The sequence below is a fragment of the Larimichthys crocea genome, chromosome XVIII (genome assembly GCF_000972845.2).
Source record: "Larimichthys crocea isolate SSNF chromosome XVIII, L_crocea_2.0, whole genome shotgun sequence".
Lineage (NCBI taxonomy): Eukaryota > Metazoa > Chordata > Actinopteri > Sciaenidae > Larimichthys > Larimichthys crocea.
Window position 1 is genome coordinate 6867207 of NC_040028.1, and position 25023 is coordinate 6892229.

General features: G+C 39.5%; 1 protein-coding gene across 1 annotated transcript; it reads right to left on the minus strand.

The window, feature by feature from the left end:
* On the minus strand, nt 1-25023 carry wnt6b (wingless-type MMTV integration site family, member 6b). The gene is made up of 4 exons (XM_010731663.3): nt 24155-25023; nt 15181-15401; nt 5040-5356; nt 1-3751 (listed from the first exon to the last, which is right to left on the minus strand). The coding sequence occupies exons 1-4, from the start codon at nt 24232-24234 to the stop codon at nt 3290-3292; spliced, it is 1080 nt and encodes a 359-aa protein (XP_010729965.3). The 5' UTR covers nt 24235-25023; the 3' UTR covers nt 1-3289.

Below are 25023 nucleotides of genomic sequence, written 5' to 3' on the forward strand. Positions count from 1 at the left end.
TTTATTTGAATAGTGTTTTTGAATGTGAGTCACAAACAGTAGTTTTATGCTAAATGCAACATAACATCCAGATAGGAAGTGACTTCTGAAGAATATAAAAATGAAGAGCATAATGAAATGTGAAGCAAACATGACAAAATGTCTTTAAAGAGATGACAAACTCTAACACCTGTGTAAAGGTAACTTGTTTGACACTAACACAACCTAGTTGGCCAAAGATATGTTGCATGAGCTGTCACAGAAATGTTTTTTTTTAACAATCACCATTACATCATTTCCATCCTCATAAAAATGTTACCCACTTACTGCTACATTCTGTTGTTTTCCACCAAACACAGTTAGAATAATGAAAAAAATTCAAAGTACTTGGAATGTGCTTAACTCGACATGCAGATATTTAAATGGCCTTAGGTTTCCGCTCATTCAGTCAAATGAAGAAGTACACAAAATCAGACAGCACTGTTAATGTGACTTTGTCTTGAGTCGCTCTTGTACTGTATGGCTACATGGCTGAGTTATGGCTACAATGTCAGCTCAAAACATCATTTAAACATCATTTATTATTATGCGACTTTTGCAGTTCCATTATTTATGGTAATCACCACCATCACGAGGCATTATATTAACACGGTCATAGTTACAGCAACAATAACTAACTGGAAAGCATGTCATCATGATTACCATGTATATACTACAGATTTATTGTTGTGTGATAAGATATGGCCTTTTTAAAAGTAGCGTGTTTATGATTTCATTCCAATATTAAATACATTTGAACAGAAATACTCCCAGTTGCTTGATTGCTCCAATAGTGATCATGATAATAATGACCTAATTTGTTATGCTGCGCACTTTGACACTGAAATGCAAAACCACACTGCAGCTTATGAAACTTTGGGCTCCTGTCACACAAATGGATTTCGACTTTTGTCTTTAAATAAGTAAGTGATTTCTTTCCAGAATGCTTTATATGAATATTTCAAAAACAAAGTGAGTATAGTCTCTTAAATTAAATAATATGATAACAGCTAGCATCCACTGTGACTCAAAATTGACTTTACCTGTATACCAGTGTTTTTTGAATGATATCTCACTTTGAAATGAAAATGATGCTAGTCTAATTGAAAAGTTACTAAACAAAGCTGCACACATATATTTTACTTTAAAATGTTATAAAGATCTTTGGAGATATTACACACATTACATCCCAAAAAGTAGTCAGTAATGAAGCTGGTCATTTGATTTTGGCCCTGCAAAAAGTCAGCATACATCACATATTGAAAGTAACTATGTGACTTTGGAAATAGCCAAATCTGAATCATGCTATCTTCCTGAAACATAAATGCCACCAACTGTATGATCAAGATGAGATTATTCTATATCCTCAGGGGGAAATCCTACCTGAACTGAATCAAAGACAATCATCCTTAGCAGAACAAATGGAAGCAATGTAGTATCATAGTTCAGCATACTTGCTGTACATTGTCTGGTAATAAAACTGAAGTGTAAATGAGATGATTTATGGTTTATGGGAAACATACTTCCTCCGAAGGCAAAGAGGAAGAGTCAAAGAGCTGTGTGCTTTAATAACCAATGTAATGCAGTTTAACGTCAGACAGCAATTTAAAGATATATAAAATTACTGTCAACTAATGATACGGTGATAACTGGCCAACCTGCACAAACACATACGCAACACTTTCTCTCTCTCACACACACACTAAACACACATACATATGCACATACAGTATCAAACGAAAGCTAACATCCAAAGTGCATTATTACATTAGCCCTGTATATCATAACAGATAAACAAAATACATTACATACATTTTCTTGATACCAAACAATGTCATGTAAATAAAGGTTCCTCTTTTGGTTTAATAGAAACAGACAACGCCCAAAAGTTTTTATTGCCAAGCTATTGACGAAAGTCCACCGCAGCCATTGTATCCAAAGTGCTTCTGAGAGAGATGGAAGTGAGTAGTCTTGTCATCCTATCTTTATATAAATAACAGTCTTTGCTGGTAGGCCACTCCTGCAAAACGTCCATGTTGACGGCATTCTTTAAATATGATAACGTGATACCATTTCCCTTTTTCAACTTTTTGTATTTTCTGCGTGTGATCAATTAAATGGAAAGGTTGCAGTTAATGTAATGAGTTAATGTATGATATCAACATTTTAAAAGGTTTTGGGGGTTGTAAAATGTAAAGATGTTCCTATCATTGTTTATTATATGTATTAACAGGCATATTGTTGCATATGTCAAAGTAAAATGAAAGTACTGGAATTAGGAACATAGTGAGATCTATAATGTGTCTATAGTGTCTTGCAGATGAATACCAAAAAATGTCTCTGGAGGACTTAAAATAACAGTACATTGTCAGTGTGGCCCTTGTAGGTTAGCAGCCAGTTTATACAACTGACCATGTACTACATCCCAGAAATTGTCCAATCATAGTTTAAAAACAACTAACAGCAATGCATGGTGGGTGTGTCAGGCTTTGGGTTTCTCCACATGCTGAAAGGGTGTGCAACGTCTGTAGTACAAATGACACTCTGTATATAAAGAGTTTGCATGAGTAAAAGTATAAAGAATGAATTAAACACACAGTGTTTGCCTACTCTAATGGTGGCTGCAAATGTTAGCATGCCTGGCTAAATAGCTTACTACCTACAGTAGCAACATAATGCAGAATTACTCTCAAGGCTGGAGACGGTGTTTCCAACCAACTCACACAACGTGTCACCTGGCAAAACTGATAAGGATAAATCTGCCTGATAGGGGTAAGAATAGTAAGTAATTAATGGGAGAGGGCCTTAGTGAATAGTCAATTAAGTAAATGTTAGAATTCATTCAAATGCAATAGCAAAAGCTGAAAGCTCTTTGGATTTAGATAGCAGTCGAGTTCTGCTGTTAATGTGGAAGTGACAAAGCTGTGTCACGTGTAGGTCCTCCATGCATAGGTCATCCTGTTTCATTGAGAACTTTCACATTCTTTGGTCTTTTTTTCATATACAAGAAAAAGAAAAATAGGTAGTTCAGAAAGAAACATTTCTCTATTTTACTTTGTGTTTTACTTCTTTTAGTCCGCCTTGACATTGTTCCCATGCAGTTTCATCTACTTTCTGTACCTTTTGAATCTCTGGCCAGCACCTCATATGTCTGTCAAAATTCCTGGGAACCAAACCAAAACTGGGATCAAATACTAGTTGAGATGTACATTTTCGGGGCATTATTGGACTGTTGCATGAACAGAAACAAAAGGTTCACCATGAAAGTCCATCAGTGACAGAGACTAAGCTCTTTTCGAACCAAGCATTTTTTGCACTGGACCACACAACACCAGTGGAAACGACACAGACAGTTCTCCTCAAACACCACAGTTTCCTCCCGGTAACCACGCTCGCAGCACAGCAGGTCACAGCCACTGATGTCCATGGCTGTGCTGTTGCATATGCGCCCCCGTGTCCCCAGTGAACCAGTTTTCCGATTTGCAAGGCAGAAATCGGGCGATTCATCAGAGTAGATCAGATCCTGCTTATCTGGTGGCTTTATGTTCTGTCCGACAGGAATAAGGGTCTTGCCGTCATTACCCCCCATCACCTTTGAAGCGCCATTGAAGCGTTCCAGCAGGCGGTCGCCAACCTCACGGAAATGAGGCATCTTTTTCCAGCATGTGCGCAAGGTGCACGAGCCTGACAGTCCGTGGCACTTGCACTCTGTCCGCATGTAGAGCTTCACCGCCTTGGAGGGGGAAAGCATGGAGAGGTGGGTGGATTTTCAGGTTTTGGGTGACAGAGGAAAGGAGAGGTGAAGGAGGGCAAACAGGGGATAAAAACAGAGAAAGAGAGAAGGTTGATCAAACACAAAAAAGGGGACAAAGGGAACTTTTAAACTTGTACCCTGAAGTAAAACCAACCTGCTTTTTTTTTTGACAAATGACAAGTTCTCTAAAGAAGTAATTTATTATTGTGTTTTCATGATATATCACAGACAAAGCCACTGGATCACACACACACACGCACACACACACACACACACACACACACACACACGATAGCTAGGTAAGATAAAAGCAGACGCTATTCAGAAGGAATTTAACTCCACAACCCCCCTCTCCCTCCATGTTGCCTCTGGCCTTCCTACATCTAACAAGCCTTGACAACAGATCATTCACTTATACTGCACATAATTAACCCATCACACACACACACACACACACACACACACACACACACACACACACGCACACATTCTTGCAAAATGTGTATACAAGTACACATGCATGCATGCACACAAACAGTCATTTGCACGCATCACAGCACACTTATTTCTCAACCTCTGGGCATTTGTGAGCAAGTCTCGTCTTTTGTTCAAATGGTTTGTTTGCTAATACGACAATTGGACTATATCCCAAAATCCTCCACTCCTTTCTACCTGCCTGTGACCCAATGAAAGAGAACCTTCTAACTCTGTATTTTACTTGTGTGTGTGTCAACACAGTGGGTGTAACAAAATGAGACCAAAACAGATAAAAGTACATGTGACCTGGAAGATTTATGGAGCTATATTACTAATTCACATAATTAACTACTCTCAAAAGTTGTTACTTTATCTCTGCTCTTTCAATAGCATGTTGACTTGACTGGGCCATACTTCATGCGAGCAACAAAGAGGAACTTTAAACTTCTACAAGGGCTGTAGAAATGTTAGAAGCTACCTGCCTTAGAGGCTTGAAAACAAAATGTGTGGCACGCTCTTGTTTTTGTGTTTCAGAAACCTGATTCTTGTAAGAATATCAGCTTACGCCACTACACAAATATGGCTAGGGGCGATGTCTTTCTCTGTTGCATGTTCATGGAATGATGGAACATTCCATAGGACAAGTAACACTTTTGCAGCTAAAACCTTTGTGAGGATATTGAAATATCAGACCTGTGTTTACTACAGTACAGTAGCACCTATAGGTATCCCCCCCCCCCAAACAAATCCTACATAGACCTATAGATCTATATCTATCTATCTATCTTACCAGACGACCAGCCTCGTTGTTGTGCAAGTCAACGAGTGTCCTGATGTCGCTCTTGCCTCTTCTCCTTTTGGCGTCCATAAACTGTTTTGACTTTTCATAACCAAACTCCACATCATCTCCGCAGCCCCCCCACTCCCACTTGACTCCATCCCCAGTGGAGGAGGAGGAGGAGGAGGATGAAGGTGGTCTTGGTGGTGCTCTGTTCCTTGTGGCCTCACAGCCACACTGCAGGAGGTCTCCCATGCTGCACGCCTGGGTCACAGCGTGGGTCACACCAGCCGCCGTGATGGCATAAACAAACGCCGTTTCCCGGATATCTAAGGCACATATGACAAAGGGTTGGGGGGGGGGGTTAGTTTATTGTTTAAAATATAGCTTTTACTTCTATACTGAGGTGACAATGATCAAAGCAACAGAGCAATATTTTGGTAAATTTTAACCTACTGTGACGTCACCCATTGGTTTCTTTACAGTCATTTCTAAACTTTGAGTTGGCATTATGGTCATTGAAATCTTTTTGGACCCAGAAGTGACCATATTTAGACGAAAGAGTGTAGATGGTGGTTTGACTCCTTTTCAAGCAGGAATAAATGGCAGCTTGCCTCGAAGCAAGAAATCAACACCAGAATTTTGATTCATATTCGATCAGCACTGTCTAGTTTTACAGTTAGGATCTGAGTTTCATGAGCACGATGCCCTACATCCAAAAGCCATACCCTAAAACATACTCTGCTTCATTGTCTATTTGAATGTAAATTGTAGAACATCATGCTGTATGGAATATGACTTAAAACTAACAACAGACCATGGAAAATTGGAGAAGTGCACGTGAGAAAACTGAAAAAACTAGAGGAGGACGTGGCAAAGGCAGAGTAGACTTCTGATGTGACTGATAAAAAGTTGGACTGTTTGGAAAATCACACACTGATGAGCAATATCATTATTGACGCTGTGCTCGAGGAAAAAGGTGAAAACTGGGTAATGTCAGAAATTAAAGTAAGGGCTTGAATGTGAAGAATATTGAAATAGAACAGTAGGGACGTTGTATGAAAGTCGGCCAAGACAGTTTGTAGTAAAACTCTTGTGCTGTGAGGATAAGCAGATGATAGTATCACAGGCCACGAGACTCAAAGGAACACAGATTTACATCAAAGAAGGCTACTCAGATCTTATCAAGACGAGAAGAAAGGAGTTGATGCTTAAGCTGCGTGCCGCCTTGGAGATGGGTGATTTCGCAGTGCTGATGTATGACAAGCTGATCATCGAACCCAGAAAAGTTCTTGGAACTACACATGCAGGACTTCATGACTAAGGCAGATCCTTTCTCACATAATGACATTGAATCTTTTAAAGCTCTCAAAACAAAGTCTTGGAAAATGCAGATGCTGACATCACTAGCATCAGGAAAAAGAAACAAAACATGAATAATCTGGTGTTTCGTAATTTCTTATTAGGTTGATTTATCCAGAACTCTATGGATAGGTAGTCAAATGTGTCTCCCTCTTTAGGATAGACAGAAGTATACATGGTGGGGTGAGTAGCAAGCGAGCTGAATATAGTATTAGATTGGGTCTAAACTGGAGATATCCATATCTGATGAACCCATTCAATAGATGAATGAAGGTAAATTAATGGGCCTAGTCCTTGCAGTCATCATGATCAAGCACATTATTACAATGGGCTGGGGTACTGAAATCACAAGAAAGTGTTCTCTGGACTATTGTTCAACAGTGTGATTGTCTATATCCTTGCAAAATTACAATTTCTATTCTAAGCCCCCCTTAAACATACAGCCACACACACTCCACTCCATACACTTACATAAGGCTCAGTGCAAACCAGCTTTTTTTTTTATTGCAGCCAATGGCACTGCCCCCTGCTGGCCTTTAGAGATAATTCCAACACTTAGCGTCATTGTTAAGAGTTAGATGAAAAGACTGTTGCCACTTCCAAATCTGTATGCTAAATATGAAGCTATAGCCAGCAGGCAGTTATGTTAGCACAGAATAACGACTGAAAACAGGTGGGAAATCTGCCTACCAGCATCTCAAAAGCAAGGACAGAGCCAAGCAGCTGGTTTCTGTGCCAGCTAAGCTAACCAACTGCTTAGATAGTTAGAGAAAGCACATTCCCTAAATGTCAATCTGGTTTGGGAAAAGAAATAAGCAATCCAAATGGGAATTCCGTATACACACAGGCACAGATGTTTATGTTTTATTATTTCTCTTTTCAACATGATGAAACAGTGACACAGCATGCACATGATAAATGCCTACAGTAGCTACACCACAACAAAATCAGACTTTCCATCCATCCACCCATTTGTCCAGGCATCTTTCCCTCCAGTCAGTCAATAGCGAAGCTACATGGAACAAGATAAAAGCATCGTTCTTGCAATCCCGGTCCATTACTATGAACTCAAGTGTCATTGGATTTGTGGTGCTGAGAGGATGGCTATTTCTCCCTTTCACATGCACACACATACACTCATATGCTCGTACATTCATGCACACCACAGCTGCTGCTTTATTTCTGGTGCAGAGCTTAACGCTCCTGGCTAAAGGCACGTCCAACCACAACTGCAAATTGATCGTCTGTCCTCGCCGGTGGATACAGCATCACTCTCACCCTCAGCTCAACACGTCTTTATCCTCAGTTGTTGCAGCTATTGCCATTCACTCGACAACAAAAGAGCAGCTATGAAAGAATCTCAGGAGACCTACTGGGCTGAAATAAGATAATTTATTTTCCTTGTTTTTATAGGCACTGTTGAAAATGACCTTAAATTAGTCTGTTTTAGCATGGTTAAAACATTGGTTGGATCCAAGAGGAATCTAACATCTAAAAAAATGTTATAGCCTATTTGATTTAACATTGTTATTGTAAGCAGCAAATCCCATGAAAAGACCAAAACCAGAGGAAACTGGTTATTAAACTAACAAGTATCATCTGTTTATCCTAAACTTAATATATCTCATTCTCTGTGGCAATAGAGCTCAGTTTATGTCCATAAACAATTAAAAATATTTAAAAATATTATTGAACCACTCCTTTGCACTGGTTGATATGTTCCTTATTATTTTGCATACACTGAGAGCACTACTATTTACTTCGGTTTGATTAACATTTGCTTAAAATGGGCTTAGGGCTGAGTGGCACAGTACTGAGAGACAGATTAATACCTTGTTTTTAATGCTGTCCTTTTGACGAGATTTGTTGACAATTAGAGTGTGTAAATTTTCGCCTAGGAACAAGCACGCAGTGGGAATTGTTGGGGACATTGATGATTTCAATGGCAGACCACTGCCTAGATAGATGAGACACTAGGGATTGAGTAGAGAAAAAGAATAGCCACTTAGCGAGCCATTGTATGTGTGTGTGGAGACTAAGCAAGGTTTTTATTTTTTTTTAATTCCTATGAGCTGGAAGGCGGCGAGTGTGCAGTCACCACCGTCGACACTGCCAACTCCATATCGCATGATTCAGTGAATGGGATTCATTAGGAATGGTAACACACACAGAATGGGTGGCGTGCGACGAGACCTGCACACACCAGCGAGCCGTGATATCAATACCAGCTGTACACCCCAACACCCAGAGATGTCTCCAATGCAGGCGAGTTTGTGTGTCAGTGTGGATGTGTATGATCGTTTTATGCACATTTAAAGGATTAATGACATTGAACAAATAGTCAGCTTGTCTAATGTTTAGTGTTTTGATACTACTAACGAACAAGTCCTGTGGATTTTTATGTCATGATTTACATACAGTGTTTGTTTGGGATTGGTTGTGGCTGATTAAATAAAACACTTAAATGTGTGACTTTACATGTGCATGGTGATACATGTAGAGCATTTCTGCAAATGTGTTTGTGCTGTATACCCTCTTGCTGCTCAGTCAAGACCACACCTTGCTTCTTACTGTTGTTCAGCAGAACAGGGCTGAGATTTTCAGGAGCAACGACATACTCAAATCAAGATGTGTCATCTCCAAAACATCCCTGGATCCATTTAGAGACACGTGTGTGAAACATCAGCACACAACTCATTATTAGTACAATATGGTGATAGCAACGCAAGCTGTGTCCAAACAAGCCGGGAGCCTGTCCAGATGTCCTTGGATGCACTGGTGAAACACTGCTTTTAGTGCAGGAAATCTGCATGAGGCAAATGGCATATGTCTCTAATTCAACCAAAAAGTATTGTTTGACCTATTTATCACTGACATTGTTGTTTTGGTTTATTTTTATCCACCACTCGATGACATGGAGCCAAATCTCTTCCAACACACACACACAGAGAGAGAAAGCCAAACAACAGAGAGTAACAGGAAATAAAAAAGACAGGGCAGAGGGTTGAAAGAAAGGTAGAATACCGAGAAGAGTATTGTTATGTGTAAAAGACGCTATCAAAAATCAGATGATTTGAGGCACCCTGTTTCATATTTTCCTTGGAGACATGAATTCCAAACAAATTCTCTGCCACGGCGGGTGTCTGGGCCTGTCTATGTCTGCTTTTAATTCCAGAAAGCCCTTCTGCAGCATTTAGCACATATTCTTTTAATACTGACTTTTAAGTAATGATACAAAAAGGTCTGGGATGTTATAGCTGACAGTAGTCTAATGTAAAATGATCTCACAGTCCAAATAAGCACAGCCTAATGACTATTAATTATTAATTAATATTAAAGAGGATCATCTGTTTTGTGGGTTCGGTAACAGTCAAATTGCACCAAATCGGAGAGCAGCTGTGAGGGATGTAGGAGATTGCAATGCATCCTGGATCATAGTCTGCCAGAAGGTTATTGGAAGAAATTGTCTGTTGTGGACGAGGCTGACTGCAAGCACCATCAAACTAGACATCCTGTGGTAACAGACCATCACCAAACTGTGAGGAAACTATGAGTTAAGTAAAGTATTAGCTGACAAAAGGTACAACAAGTGGAAATAAATAAAATATATAGTGCAAGAACAGCAATGTGATAAAGAGAATGAAACACACAAGAACAGTCTAACCTTACCAGTGAACTTAAATTAGAATGAGAGTTATCTGTAATCTCAATATTGGAGATATTCTTGACAAGCATAAATTCATCAGTTCATATATCCATTATGAGACCATCCTTTGAAGAAATACAATTCTTTTGAGGAAGTGCCCCTAAATTACATATATTTCCATTCAAGTACAAAGCTCTGTAGAGGCCATATTATTTATTATGTGAGCAGAGGTGGAGGTCAGTTGATGTTATTACAGAGCTACAAAGTCAATGTAGACGGGAAATCCCGGTGGATGGATGAGTCAACCAAACATCAGACTTTAACATTGAGAGTGCTGTTTCTCTTTCGTTTCCAACCAACATTTCTTTTTTTTGTTTTTCTCATGCTAGAGTGGAAGGACAAAATGTGTTTTAGGATTTAGGATGTATTGCCACAGGTAGCTGTTCTGTGTGATAATATGTCTTACATCTGAGTGGATCTGAGTGCAACTCACTATCAGCTCTTATCAGACAGTGAGTCATGAATCATCACATGAGAATAATAGTTTTTTTAAGGCGAGACAGAGTGTGTGAACTGTGAAGTACAGGGAAAAAAACGATGTGTAGCTGCTTGTTTTGACCACAGCTGCTTGTTAATTGTTGGCTTACCATGTTGCTGCAAGCATTGGTGTCTCTCTCTGTTAGAGTCAACTTGGGTCAACCATACTTTAGGACGGGCCTGACACTCCTCAGGTACACTTTAAATCATGCCAACACTTACACAAACAACAACACAACATTTATTACTTTATTTATTTAGACCCAGTCAGCATTTTATGGATGACACTCTTTGTACTTGACTTTGTTTAAAATGATAATATCATATAAATCAAACCTTGAATATACTATCTATATTATTTATTTCACTATCAGGTCCAGGGGGAATTACTGTGACACATTGTCTATCAAACATACAGTATTAACTTACTTTAAAATACCAGTTAAATACACGAAAACACAAAGTGTGCAAAGGTATGAACATGTGTATATCTGTCTACTTGTTAGGATCATTAGTGATAAAAAATCTGACACGATTGATGACTTGTGTAATTACTTTGCAACCACTGTACAAACCAGAGTCTTGTTTATTGCAGTCCTTGCACAGTCTATCATGACTTAAAAAAAACATCCTTAATGTGATTACTAGCATCACTGTATGCTGGCTGGCTCACACCGCAAGTCATGACCGCTCCAGGGTCTGTATGTTATTTAAACAAGGCAAAGATCAAGGAAAAGAGGATAATAACTACCAATTAATGACAGAAATTCGACCTTGTTTTGGAGATGACTGTAAGTGAAAGGTTTCAATTCCGCAGGAGAGAACATTTCAATTCAGACGTGAAATGAGTTGTCATTCTTGTGTCGACATGTTCATTCATTCACACTTCCTGCAATAAAGGTGCGAAATGGCAGTGTTTCAGTAATGTTGTGAAATCAACTAAAACCCTTCTTTATGAACACACACACACACAACCACATTTCCCCACCTTTATCCCTCAGGATCTCTATCTCTTCTAGTGGCTTCATGGTGCGTTCAAGGTGCGCCATTCAAGCCAAGAAGTAGACATACACCAATGTATCTTTTTATCCTACTGACAAGATTTACGATCTGTTTCTTGCTCAGACATACATGTTGACATACAGCAGCCGTGCCACACTTTAACATGTCACAAAACAAAGCAGCACTGCAAGGTTTATGTTTGAATAGTGGGTGAAGATAGCCCAGAGATGTTTTTATAAAGGGAGGCAGAAAAAGATGGCTCAGCCAGCTTGGTTGTGTTCCAGACCCATACACCCTGTGGCTTAGTTTTCACTGTAGAGTTACCCTAACATAACCACACAATACATATGATATTCTTTGTCCAGAAATCCAGTTTGGGGCTTGCACACAGATGTAATCATAACCATATATTAAGACCAACATATGGCAATCAGATTACTATAAAGAATTTACTAAAACACTTTTTTGACAGCTAATTTAGTCATGCAATCCACTAATAGGTGTTTCTTTTTCGGATCAAATGCAGTTGTAGACTTAGTACAACATTAACAATAAAGTTTGAGAGAAAGTAAGGCACGATAAGTAATTTAAAATTTTATCTAATTTAATTCTTAAAAAATTGTGGTAAAAACAAAAAAAAGAAATACACACAGCACGTTCATACTCAATATCCTCATGGTCATAGTGGTAAATACACTAAAAGCAGCACGGACAGCATCATTTTGTACAGAGGCTGGGCCCAATGCAGCAACTTTCACTTAATTTTCTGTTAAATGTTCTCTATGTAACATGACACCTCTGGCTCTTGTGAGCTGTATTCAGCATCCCATCTTCGCACTCTTACTCTGTAGGCATGCATCTGTCCATCTGTCCTTTGCTACATGAGCTATCAAGATAGCCTGAAAACAGCAAGCCAGCTCTGGGAGTTTGGATGAATTAGCTGATATTTTCTGCAAATACTCCTGCAAATGCCCAAGAATGGAAGAGATGCCACCATTCTGGGGTGTTTTTATACTCTGAATTGGGAATAATTGATCAATAAATTTCTTTAGGCCACAAACTTAACAATCAAATAATTTCTAAGACATATTTTGTTTTTCAAATTTAAAACGTATATGTCATTGCATTGGACAAATAATTTATGGAAAACTAGATGTTTTGTATCTGAGAAAATCCTGGATGCAAACAACAAATAAGAGGAGATGTGTTCATATATAGTGTCTTGCGTCTCATTCTTCTACAAAGAAAAACACGTCATTTGAAAGAGTCTATTATCACATAATACGTTAAATAGGGTTCAATGAGGTTAAGTAAACCACTTAGGCAGAGTGAGCAGTAAATACAAAGGCACTTTTATTTTGACATTTACTGGTAGTTCATGATAAACACACATTAAGAGCAGAGCCAGGTAATTGAGGACAAAGGCTTCAGAACAGAAGAGCACTTGGCCTACCTTATAGACAGGCAGGAATTTATGATTAATTGCTAGTCTGTCTTCTACTGGTAGATTCTTGCCCTTGTGTCCTTCTCTCTTCCTCTCTATCTCAATCTATCTTTGAGACATTTTTTTCCTCCTTCTAGCTTTCTCTGGTTTCTTCTAACACTGGTGGTATCAGACATTCAAATTAGATAAGAGGAAAAGAACATGCTTTTTTTTTACCATCAGCTACATGAATCACTGACATATAATGTAAACTTTTATGATAGCGCAAAGCCAAGTGAATGTTTTAGGATATAGAAAATGTACTTTTGTATATGAAAATTAAAGCATCACATATGCTACATCCTACATACACATGCTATCTAGTCCTAATAGTACTACTATGTCTGTATAAATGATAACAGACTTGGTCTAAGGTACAGGCTGCCTGTAGCAGTACAAAGTTCTGGCTCAGAGGTCTTTTTTTTTGACACATCCAATTATATATTTCTAATTTCTGAGGATCAACATTAGGATCAAGATGTTTGCATCTAGTTTATATGTACAAACACATGGATGTCGGCTGTTGAATTTTTCTTTCCAATATAAGACAATGTTAAAAGTTTATGTCACAAAAAAAAACTGAATTTGTACTTCATGAGGGGAATTTGGAATTTTTATGTATGCTTAGGCCAAGAAGTAATCACAAGTTTTCCAAAATGTGAAACAGCTTTGATCTTAAAAAAGGCCTGAAAATTACAAATCAGTATTGACTGCAATATTACGCCATTGGAAAATTATAATGATTAAAATGGCTTGTGCCACCTCCTTGTGCTGTTAATGATAGGTGAGCACAAAAGTTCAATATGCATATCTTCTAGCAATGAGACCCAAAATGGGTTTAATAACATACTTGACACATTTTTTGCTGTATATTGTATATTAATATCAGTTATTTACTGTTTGTTGACTAAACACAGAGATAAAGGCTCTCCCTTGTACCAGTCACAGAAGAGACAGGCAGCTCTCTATGAATCTAATCATACAAGAGAAAAACCAAGACAGTAATTGGAGAAGACCCACCGCTGACCCAACATCAGTTATATTACAGACTTCAAAGAGCTGGAGGAAGATGTTAAGAGATCTTGAGAGAGATGTTAAGAGAAAAGAGCAATTTTAGCTGATCATTTCAAGCGTGCCCAATCTGATGAAGAGGAGAGTCAGTCAAGTGTGAATACGTCTGCTCTGAAATACAACAGCTGCCCTTGTCTGTTGGAGTGCCATCAGACAGGGATCTGACCTCAAGTTGATGTAAGGCCGTCAGCTGCGGTCATGAGGTCATGGTTCAGATCCCATGACCTAAGGTACTCACGGCTGAAAAATGGGACATGACAGTATTTTTAATGTGTTCCTTTTTTTTTAAACCATGTGAAAGGCTTTTGGGAGGGCTGATGGAGAGAGAAAAGATGATTATGGGGATTTATATCTCTTCCATCAGCTACATTCGTCTAGGTCAAGAGTCAAAAACCTCATATAAATGGTTCAAAAACAAGTGTATTCATTTTTTAACAAGTGTCTGACCAAATCTAAAGAAACGCTGTGACCTGTCAGATATAATTTGGTTGATGCGAATGCTTATGTAGTCAGTTTACCTGTGTCAAAATTATTGATAAATGATTATTTGCTACTTGCCAAGAGCTAGATAGGAAAATCTATACCACTGTCACATCTGTCCATTTAGTATAAGGCTACAGACCCAGGAAACAGTTAGCTTAGCTTTGCAATAAGACTGAAAACATCCAGCCTTCTATCTACAGACATCTCTGAAACTCACTAACTGGCACATACTGTATATCATATATCACAGTGACCCTAGATTGTGTCCCACATGTACCACAAATTGACGTATTTACTTTTTCAAATGGATTAAACTAAGAAATGACATGTTCATGAGTTTTATATATGCTGTGTTACTTTTGGACAGAAGCAGACTGTTGCCCCTTGTTCCCAGCTAAGCTGCTGTTGGCTGTCGCTTTATATTGAACATACAAATATAAGAGTGGTATCACTTTTCACATCTAACCCTCAGAAAGAGGTGAATCATTTCTAAAAATGTTTAACTACCCGGGTATAAGTGGCTCTATAAATGGGAAAATATGGGAAATGACAAAACAGTTTTTTCTCACCTTGCTGCAGTATTTTGCCAAAGTATTTGTTGTGGCTAGTGCAGTTCCACCGACGGTACCTGAACTGGTACTGGCACTCCCTGACGCCCAGCCTCGCCCCTTTGGCCACCTCACTGACAATCTCTGGCTGAGTCTGGCACAGCTCAGCCTGCTTCCCCGCCAGACGCTTCGCCTTCCTGCAAATGCTGTTAGGGTCCATCACCAGCGGACTGCCCACTGCCCTAGAAAAGTTTAAACAGTGTAAGAGAAGGGAATAGAACAAAATCTCTCAGTAACATGATAACAATAGCTAGTTTCCACTATTCTTTTTGGTGAGCAACACCTGTTAACTTAATCACACAGTAAACAATGTGGCTGTACTCATCAGCAGCCACAAACCAAATGTAAGTTTTCTCTGCGGCTGCTAAGCCTGCCAACTCAACCCACCACTTCTCAGCTGTGGCGACAATGTGCTTCTTGAATAGGCACGTGGGAGACAACAGAGCGCCGAGTTTCCCAGAGGCATCTTAGCTCTGACGTCAGATTCACAAGTCTGTATTTTGCCGTTGGACTGCACTTGGTAGAACTGTGTGGTCCTCACAAAGTTGGAAGTGGAACAGTTGGAAGTCTTTTAACAGACAGGCCGTTTACAGTTGATCTTAATGCTAAGTTGATTTTTGGTAAACCAGAAGACAGACTTTCTAGATTTCCTGATGATATAGCTTCTCTGGAGATTCTGTAGCAGTTAAGAACTTCACCGCTTAAACCACACATATCCCCCGAATCAGCTCTGCTAAAAAAAAAAAAAAAAACATAGTATTTTGCAAAAATAGAGCACAAAATGAATGTTTAAATGTGTGGCAAAATAAATCAGGCATGCCTCATGTAGTTCAAATATTTAAAACATTAAAATACATATACATACATCTTGTATTTGATAAATACGCACCCTGGACCTCCTCAATAGCTTTGACAGATGAGTGTATATAATAAAGATAAATAGTTTATTCTAACTCTTAATGGGAAAGAGGGGCTTGGCTCTACCACTTAGAAGAACTGCCAGCGTTTGTGGCCACTTCAGTGGCATAACAGCAAAGTGGCTTTATGAGATGACTTTATTTCCACTCTTTTCTTCCTCTCCCTGCTTTAGCTGTTTCCCACTCATCCCCTCCATGCTGTTAACATTGTGTATATTCAATTTTCTCACATCTCCCATTTCATTTTGCCGTCTCTCTCTCTTGGCTTTTGTACAGCTGACTTTAAGTCAATGAATCTCAGCAGATGTGATCCATAATTTCAAGTTTTACCATGAAATAGGAGAAAGAAGGGTGTGCATGACAGAGAGAGGGAGAGGAAAAGACCGAGACTGAGCAAAAGACTACCTCATAAGTTTTCATTCAGCCTTGTCCCTGTTAATCGCACCGCCTGATATCATTCATCTGCTTCAAGAGTTTGTTTTAAGAAGCAGAACAAACACTCTTGCCAATCCCCTCTCCTGGCGGTCTGATACCGAGCAAGACACACACACACACACTTGTGTGCATGCACATTCAGTTCCTGTGTTTCTGAGGTTTTTTGAAAACCTGCTTTTATTTTATGAAGCTATTTATACGACACAACAGAATAGCATGCCAACACATTCATAGGGAATCTTGTGTCAGTCTCTTTCCTAATAACATCATGGACAAGGAAGATCTAAAGGAAAACTGCCCAAATACTGTTATCCACCAGAATTTGTGATACGGCATGTGATAGTGGCAGACAGCGTGAGTTATAGTTATGCTGTCCTTCTAATGATTCAACTTATATCTAATGTATAATGAGAAAAACTGCATGCATGCAGAATTGAATGTATCAGAGCATGCATACACACACACCGCAGAGACCCACTGTTGCATTCCTTCTATGATTATTGCAAGTGTATTGACAACATCACTATGGAAACAATGCTGTATTTTCAATACAGGTGTTCAGTGTTTACAGTGTGTGTTTTTCTAAAGTGTGTGTGTGTGTGGTAGTCAAACCGATAATGAAATCATACAGACAGTCTGTGTGTGTTAATTAGCAGGTACAGGTACAATACTTAGCAACACACACACCCTCTCAACAACCACTTATTATCTACCCACTGCTATGAGTGAGTGAAAAAAAATAAAAGTGATGTGCACATATGCAAAGGTATTTCTATTCAGTATGAGAATTGTGTGCATGTGAGAAAAATAATTTGTGTTTGCTTGTTTATGCCTGTGTACTGTGTGTGTGTGTGTTTGTGTGTGTGTGCTTGAGCACTGGGAAGCCAGCTCTGTCAGCAGCTCACAATAGCCAGCCTGGTTTTTACAATGGGAGGTGTAGAGTTGTAAAACTAGTGAATGTACTGGATGAAGTTTGGATGGAGTCCTAGAAGCAAAAGAGAGACAGTTAGAAGACTTCAGCAAAAAGTGAAAAGTTTCCTTGTGATCTGTTTTTGCAACGTGGACTGGTAAGCGAGATAAAGAAAGATATTCCTGGTGGAAGATTAGACGCAGCAATGAATGCTGAACTATGGTATCAGTGTCTTCCCTCTTTCCTCTTAACTTTGTCTCAACAAGCTACAACAAATAAACACAGTAAATTCTCATACTGCCATGTGCTTTTTTCTTTGGTGCCATATGAATACAATTCAATTCATTTCAACAGAATCTCCCTAAGCCTGAGCAGCTGCTCAACAGTTACAAGAAACAATGGGGATATTTGTCAGAGCAGAGAAATGAACAGCAGGGCTGATTATATATCTGACCTTTGTTGTTTGTCAAGGTGCAAGGTTATATACGTTTTAAGAATTTAGACTGATATCAAAAGATTAAAGACAGACGGATTAAAGTATGTACATCAAAATAAAAGAGTAGCCTAAAATCATCCCTTTCATTTTGGTTGAAAGATGTTTCATGATCCCTACTGGACTGTCTTAAGTGTAAATTTAGAAACAGGTCATTATGGGGAGAGAATGGGGATGTAGTCTGAATCAGAAAGTGAAATGAGGTAGAAAAGCACATTTCTGGGATGCATTAAATGGATAATAGGATGACCGTAAGTTTCCCAGAATTCTTGCCCTTGTTTGGAAATAGATAAAAGTGTGCATCCCTGTGAACTAGAATAGAATATGGGATATTGTAGACTCCAGAAAGTTCATGTGGCAGACGTGAAGAAGAATTGAATTGTTTTTAATAAATAGATCAGAGCTGCTTAAGATGGTTTATGTGTTTAAAAAGTGCAAAGTGGACATTACTAAAGCGATCACAGTATGTCATCCATGCATTTGATTGATATCCCCTCCCCTGTCAATATCTGTTTTTGCAAATGAACTTTGGTTTGTTTGTTTTGTGGCTTTCTGTGGCCTCAATGCAGACAAAAACACATAAATAAGTCAACTACTGACTCTAATGCAACATATAAAGAGCAACATGAGTTCTTAAAGTTCAGATACTCATAATAGGATGCTTCAAATAGCTGCATGCATACACACAAATGCAGTTTGCACACACACACCATGCTGAATGAGTACCCACATGCACATTTATCCAAGCTGACGCATTCGCTATTGTGCAGGCATGCACAGAGATAAAAGCACATGTACACTTGGAGAAGGAACTACAAAGTCAGACAGTAATCAGATCCTCTTCATGCAAAGTGCCACTGTTCCTCTGCCTGTCATTTAAGTTACAGCTCCTGAACAGATAACACCAACGAGGACGTGCAGTCATTGATATTATCAGGGGTTTTAGGGAAACACTGTCTTGCATGAACAGTTCTTCATAATGATAAGGTCCCAAAACAGAGACATGGGGTCATACAGGGAGAGATAAAATAAGATGAGGTAACAAACATACTCATATCAAGAGTACAGATAGTAGGTCTATGCTGCTAAAGCTGTCTGACTGTTAAAGGGCTAAAAAACCCTGATGTTTAAAAAGGAAGATATTAGAATAAATGCCTTATTCAGTGTTATTTGGACCCAGAGGTGGGTCAGAAAGAGATTAAACATTGGCGCTCAGAGCGACCTCAGGTTTCATTAAGGATCTCACGGCACCATAGATAAAGTGCTGTACTGTACGGAGCCCGTCTTTTTTTTCACTCCAACCACGAATGAGTGAATTTCATCCCTCCTTAATCCCCCAAGTATGCTGGAGATGAAGACAGTCACGACAAGCGCTAGTCTGAGACGCCAGAGCGAGAGAGAAAAAGAAAAGAGGGTCAAAGAGAGCTAAAGAGAGGGTGTCTGGGGATAGAAAAAGATGGCAAGGTTTTCTGTGTAAGATAAGGATGAGACGGAATCAGAAACAAAAGATAAAGCAAAGATCAAGTGATGAAAATCAAAAACATAAAAATTGTCTGGGGTCCCAAACAAATATAGATGGAAGATAGGTAGGAACAAATTCAACACCTTGCCAGCGTCACTACAATTGCAGTCTGAGAGGGTCTGTGTGCCCTCAATAACCTCTTTCCTGTTTTCCTGACCCTGCAGTCTGGGACATGTCGATCACTTTCAAACATGTTTGTTCATGTTGTTCTTGGTGGTGTACAACAAAGTTGAGAACAGTGAAATTTCACTCAATAAAAACTTTCAGCACTCTTAATTTGTAATGCGCCCAAATTAAATAGTAGCAGTAAAGTGTGACCGAGGGGAAACCAACACTACCAAACAAATTTCGCATAAGAAAAACCTCCAAATGTTTGTTCAGTTGTAACAACTTGGTAGAGTGGCACACCCAAAAGCACAGACAGACAAAATATAAAAATTGTCCAAGAGTGGATATATTCAGATGAAAAACGGTTGGAAAGGATGTTTGTGGGGCTCAGTAGTAGCTATGGGATATTATAAGTTTATTTGAAGACTGGTACTTTTTGTACCTCATGAGCTTCTAGAGTAGCGTACATTGTACTATGAACTGAAAAACAGTTCATGGAATTCATGGAGATGGCTCAATGAGCTAATATTCTAATTGTATATTCTAACACTATATTGGTTTTAGTCATTTGTTTTCAGCTATTTTTAATGTTAATTAATCAAAGAGTAATGTTAGCAATGCCTCTGATGAGTGATATGTTAGCTGCTGTTGTCTTTGTCAGCGATGTCTCTGAAATCAGGTGACATTTTGTTAATGATGATGAAATGATATGATCTACTTCCATACAATTTTTCTACGTCATTTCTAAGTACTTCGAAAAGTACACATTATAGTAACACGGTGTGTTTGATTAAACTAACCATTGCAGGGAGTTCTACCTGTAGCTTTGTTTACCGTGCATAACGTAACCATCGTGCAAATCGTTTTTTGTTATTGTTAAATCATAACAGTCTTTATCACATATGTTTGAGACAGATTTCACCGTCAGTTTTTACTGCAAAAAAAGCCAGCGGCCGTAGTTAGAACACTGTAAGATTGCAAGCTAACGTTAAGGGTGCGTTGGCTTACATTTCAAGCTGCCAAGTCCAAAACCGTGAGAAGTATTTGTTCCATGAATCATAAACATCTTCTGACATTTCTTGGACCATTTTTTGCACTTGGCCCTATATATTTCTGACACTGGAACATAACTTTATGTATGAATGGCCACAAAAATGCATGCATGCACAAAAGCGCAGACACACACATACCCACACACATAAACACATTTAATTCAGTTCTCTACCTGATGCCAAACCCACATCGTCATTTAATCTTTATCTGTACCCATCTCCCTGGTCCTGATTAGACATCTAGCTTTTCAGACCAGGAGTGGAGTGGACAAGATAAGATCTGTTACAATGAAACTCTCCTCTGGTGATGATGGTGGCTCTGACTATAGAGTCTCTTCTGTGTGTGTGTGTGTGTGTGTGTGTGTGTGTGTGTGTGCAATTATGTTCCCATAACTGTAAGACTGGATAAGTGCATTTGTACATCTCTGAGTGCATGTTAAACAGATTAACCAGGATTCACTGGTTGGAGATATATTTGGCCTGACACACACATAAACACACCAAGGAGAAAAACTGACACACACATACATAAATGCAGTGTGTGTGCACCTGTAGGCCTGTGGCACGCTCCAGGCGGGCTGTCCGCCAAACTGGGACACACACACACACACACACACACACACACAGAGCAAAGTTGGCCCTGCTAAGCACTGCGGTCAAAACCAGTATAAGAGAGCAAAGGCATTCCTCACCCCTCTGAGTCTCTGAGCTGTGCTCTCTGCTCTCAGGCCAAATGATTAGAGCGCTCTAATCAGCAGAGGCTCTGAAAGGACGGCTATCTTCCCGCATTTCATCTCTCTCACTCTCTGTCTATCACTGCAGCTCTCTTCTCTTTTTCCTTCGGCGACAACCTATCTGTCTGATAGGTATTTTCCTTCAAAAGACAAGTATGGCTAAAGACGCGCGGAGATAGAGACACCATAGAGGAGCGAGCATGAGACAGAAAGGGAGATGTATGGTGGTATGTCCAGCGGCTTTCAACAGAGAGCATCATTGTCCTGGCAGATTGGGGAGCTACCCACAGGTGTGGCTTCACCCTAGCTGCACCACAGTCGACCACTGTGTGTGTACGTGTGCACGTATGTGTCTGTGTGAGGGAGCCAGTGAACAAGTGAGCGAGTGAAAGAGGATGACAACGTATGTCAGTGGGGATAAAAAGGAAGTAGCTGATTTCTTTGTGTTGATTCCCTTAATCCACTACAGCTTTATTTTAAGTAAATATCCTCAGTCCTGTAGAATGTGCTGATGTGAACATCTACAATCTTTTCCAATTGTTCATGCGTCCGTAAAGTAATGGGGACAGAAACAAATTGTGCTTTGATGGGTGATAATAGTACACAGATCCATAAAGGTTAGACAGGATTTTAATATAGTACTATATGTTTTCATGTCTGCATCTTTTAAGTGCTAATTAAACCCTATAGTAGACCAAATAAACCAAATGTTTTGAAGGCAATGTACATTTCTGACCTCTCTAAGGACACTTTCCTCTTCAGCTGGGCCACAGCACAGTTCAACTACAGACCCCTGTGGCGAAATGTAACTTCTTCGTCTTTGTCGATACTAAACCGGGTAGATTTCACTATCTACAGTCACTCCCATCTGGCGTTTTAGTGTGGACAAGGAAAACCTTATGGGAAATGCTCACAAAAGCCTCCTCAGACACTGCCCCTCTGTGATCAGTCAGTATGTATGATCACAAACTGGCACTAACCCATATTTATGTTTATTTTATCAGACAATTATGCATTATTTGATCAGCTAGCATTTTTGAGGCATGATCCAATTACTGTTTCACATTTGGTCAGCTGTATGAAAGCATAAACTGAATAATAAAGGGTAACAAATTGTGAATTTAGCTTAATGTGAGACAGAAAAAAACATGAGACAGGAAAAAATGGATGTTGGCTATGTGATTCGCTTTTTGCAAATTTTGAAACCGTCTCAGATTTAGCCAATTTAACTGTGAATGTAGTGTTTGCCATTCGACATTTCAGAAGGTAATGTGCTTTCTGACAGGAGAGCTTGAACCTCTGTCCTACATTGATTGTTTCTATCTATACTCACTGTGCCACCCTGTAGCCGTAGTAATCATCCTGCATGTAAATCCTACATTTACAATAAGAAAATCAAAGACAGAGTCCATATCAAACACATTCTGTAGATACCATAGAAACTATTCATGTTTCCAAACAATGTTCATTCTCAGTAATTTTAGTAAATTGCCCCACGGGTCATCTGTGTTAACCTTACATTTTTATAGATATGTAAAGTGACAGAATTTAACTTTAACTTTAAAGTTGGTCAGGCAGACACGTCCTCTAAAGCTGCTGGTCCATCTTCCAGTCATAGAAGACTTCAGGAGATTTTCAGTAGACTTATACAGCCTCTCTGACACTACAACCCACATTGACCTTGACTGGGCTGTGAATGAACAGTGGGAGGATTCGCTGAAAAAAAAAAAATCACAAAGCTTCACATTCAAACACTGCCGCTTTGCAGAAAGTGTGTGTGCGTGTGTGTGTGTGTGTGTGTGTATGCGTGTGTGTGTGTGTGTGTAAAAGAGAGAGGAGGGGAAAGAGAGCCAGAATTATTGGATGTTGTCTAATGAAACACTGCACATAAGACAATGATAACACTACACTACACAGACAGACAGAAATACTGACAGACAGACAGGCAGACCCACATGGATAGAAAATATGTTATCAGCAGATCTGCAGGAGTTGTCTGTCTGTCTGTCTGTCTGTCTGTCTGTCTGTCTGTCTGTCTGTCTGACTGTCACACACCTTGCAGAGCTGAGCCTATATGGATTGTTTTATGATGACATATCCACTGCGCCTAAAGGGCCACCTGACATTCCTGACTCTGAACCCCCACTACACACACACACACACACACACACACACACAAACACACACACACAGAGCACATCCACCCATCCAACAGCAAACACCTCTCTCACCACTGATTCTCTGACTCTTTGTCCTTCACCCTGGGGACCCATATTTTCCATATTTTGAATCGGTGACTTTCTTTTCATTATCTCTAGATTAATAGAGCACATAAACACTGCCTCTGTTCAATTTAATATCATAGAAAATGTGTGTTTTTTTCTTTTCTTTTGCAAACACTATTAAATAGATGTTTTTGTTATGTATAGGGAACTTGATTTTTCCCTGGCATTACTGATTTCTTATATTATGTTAGCTCTTTTATATATATATACATATATATCCCTGATATCACTCATTTCATTATGATGATCAACTGTCTTTGGACCAGATTCTAATAAAAGAGACACACACGGTTCCCGGGTTATCCCAAGTATTTAGGTGAAAAGCCGGTAAGCAAATGCCGCGGATATATATAGAGAACAGGACTATGTCTCATGTTTGCGCAGAAATCAAATAACACCGAGTCGGCTGAGATCATTTAAATCCCAAGTTGACACGAGATAGAGAAACACAAAACACGTGGTAAATACGGAGCACTTACCACCAGAGTCCGATGATATTGACCGGACAGAGCAAGATAAAGAACAGGGCCAGTTGGATCCGTGAGAGACGAACCATCATGGTGAACGCAGCAAATCCTCCAGGAGATTCCCCCAGCAAAGTTTAAAGTACTGACGAGCTCAGCCAACACCGAGTTGGATTATTTCTTAAATACATAGGAGGTCCTTGTTTTCTGACGGCACGCTCAGCAAAAGCTCACTGGAAATTGTCTGTCAACAAGAGCGCAAAAAAGTTCATCATCCAACTCCTCTTCCGTCGGGCGCATCTTAATGCGCAAGAAAGTTGGTCAAGAGGCTACTGAAGAGATGTCCGCTTTTAAAGGTGTGGTTAACCTCTTCATTGTCGTTCTGCTCTATCTGTCGCAGTGCGTTATGCTTTCAAAAAAAACGGAACGAGAAGTGACTCCAAACTTTGAATTCCTCTCTGACCGCGAAACAGCGAACGAAACAGCTCTGGTAGCGAGGACACACGGAGTCTCGACACTCTTTGGGGGATATTTAAAACGATGACATTAAAGAAGAGACTTTCTGTCTTAGAAATAATAATAAAAAAATATAGATACATATATATTTGAGTGCTGCTGGATGTTGGACGTTCTCTACGCGCTGTGAAGTGACGCACTGATGAACTTGGTGAAGTAATTTTAGATGCGCACCGGCTGCAGGTAGAGAGGCGTCTGTGTGCCACAGTGTGTCGATGTGTTTTCCTTGGATGATAAAGGGAGGAAAAAATGCGCTCGTCTTCTTCCACCTTGGTGTGACGTCGCTCCGGGCGAAGCGAAATCCCTCTGTCACTCAGAGAGGGAGAGAGAAAGAAACTGCAATTAGGTTTAGGAGGACCCGGCTGAGA

Bases quoted from the DNA above. Each gene is read 5' to 3' on its own strand.
- wnt6b (XM_010731663.3), bottom strand. From the start codon at position 24,234: ATGATGGTTCGTCTCTCACGGATCCAACTGGCCCTGTTCTTTATCTTG. The intron at 15,402-24,154 runs GTAAGTGCTCCG...AAACTTTTCTAG, and splicing joins AATATCATCGGACTCTGGTG to GGCAGTGGGCAGTCCGCTGG. The intron at 3,752-5,039 runs GTAAGATAGATA...TCCCCCTCCAAG, and splicing joins ACAACGAGGCTGGTCGTCTG to GCGGTGAAGCTCTACATGCG.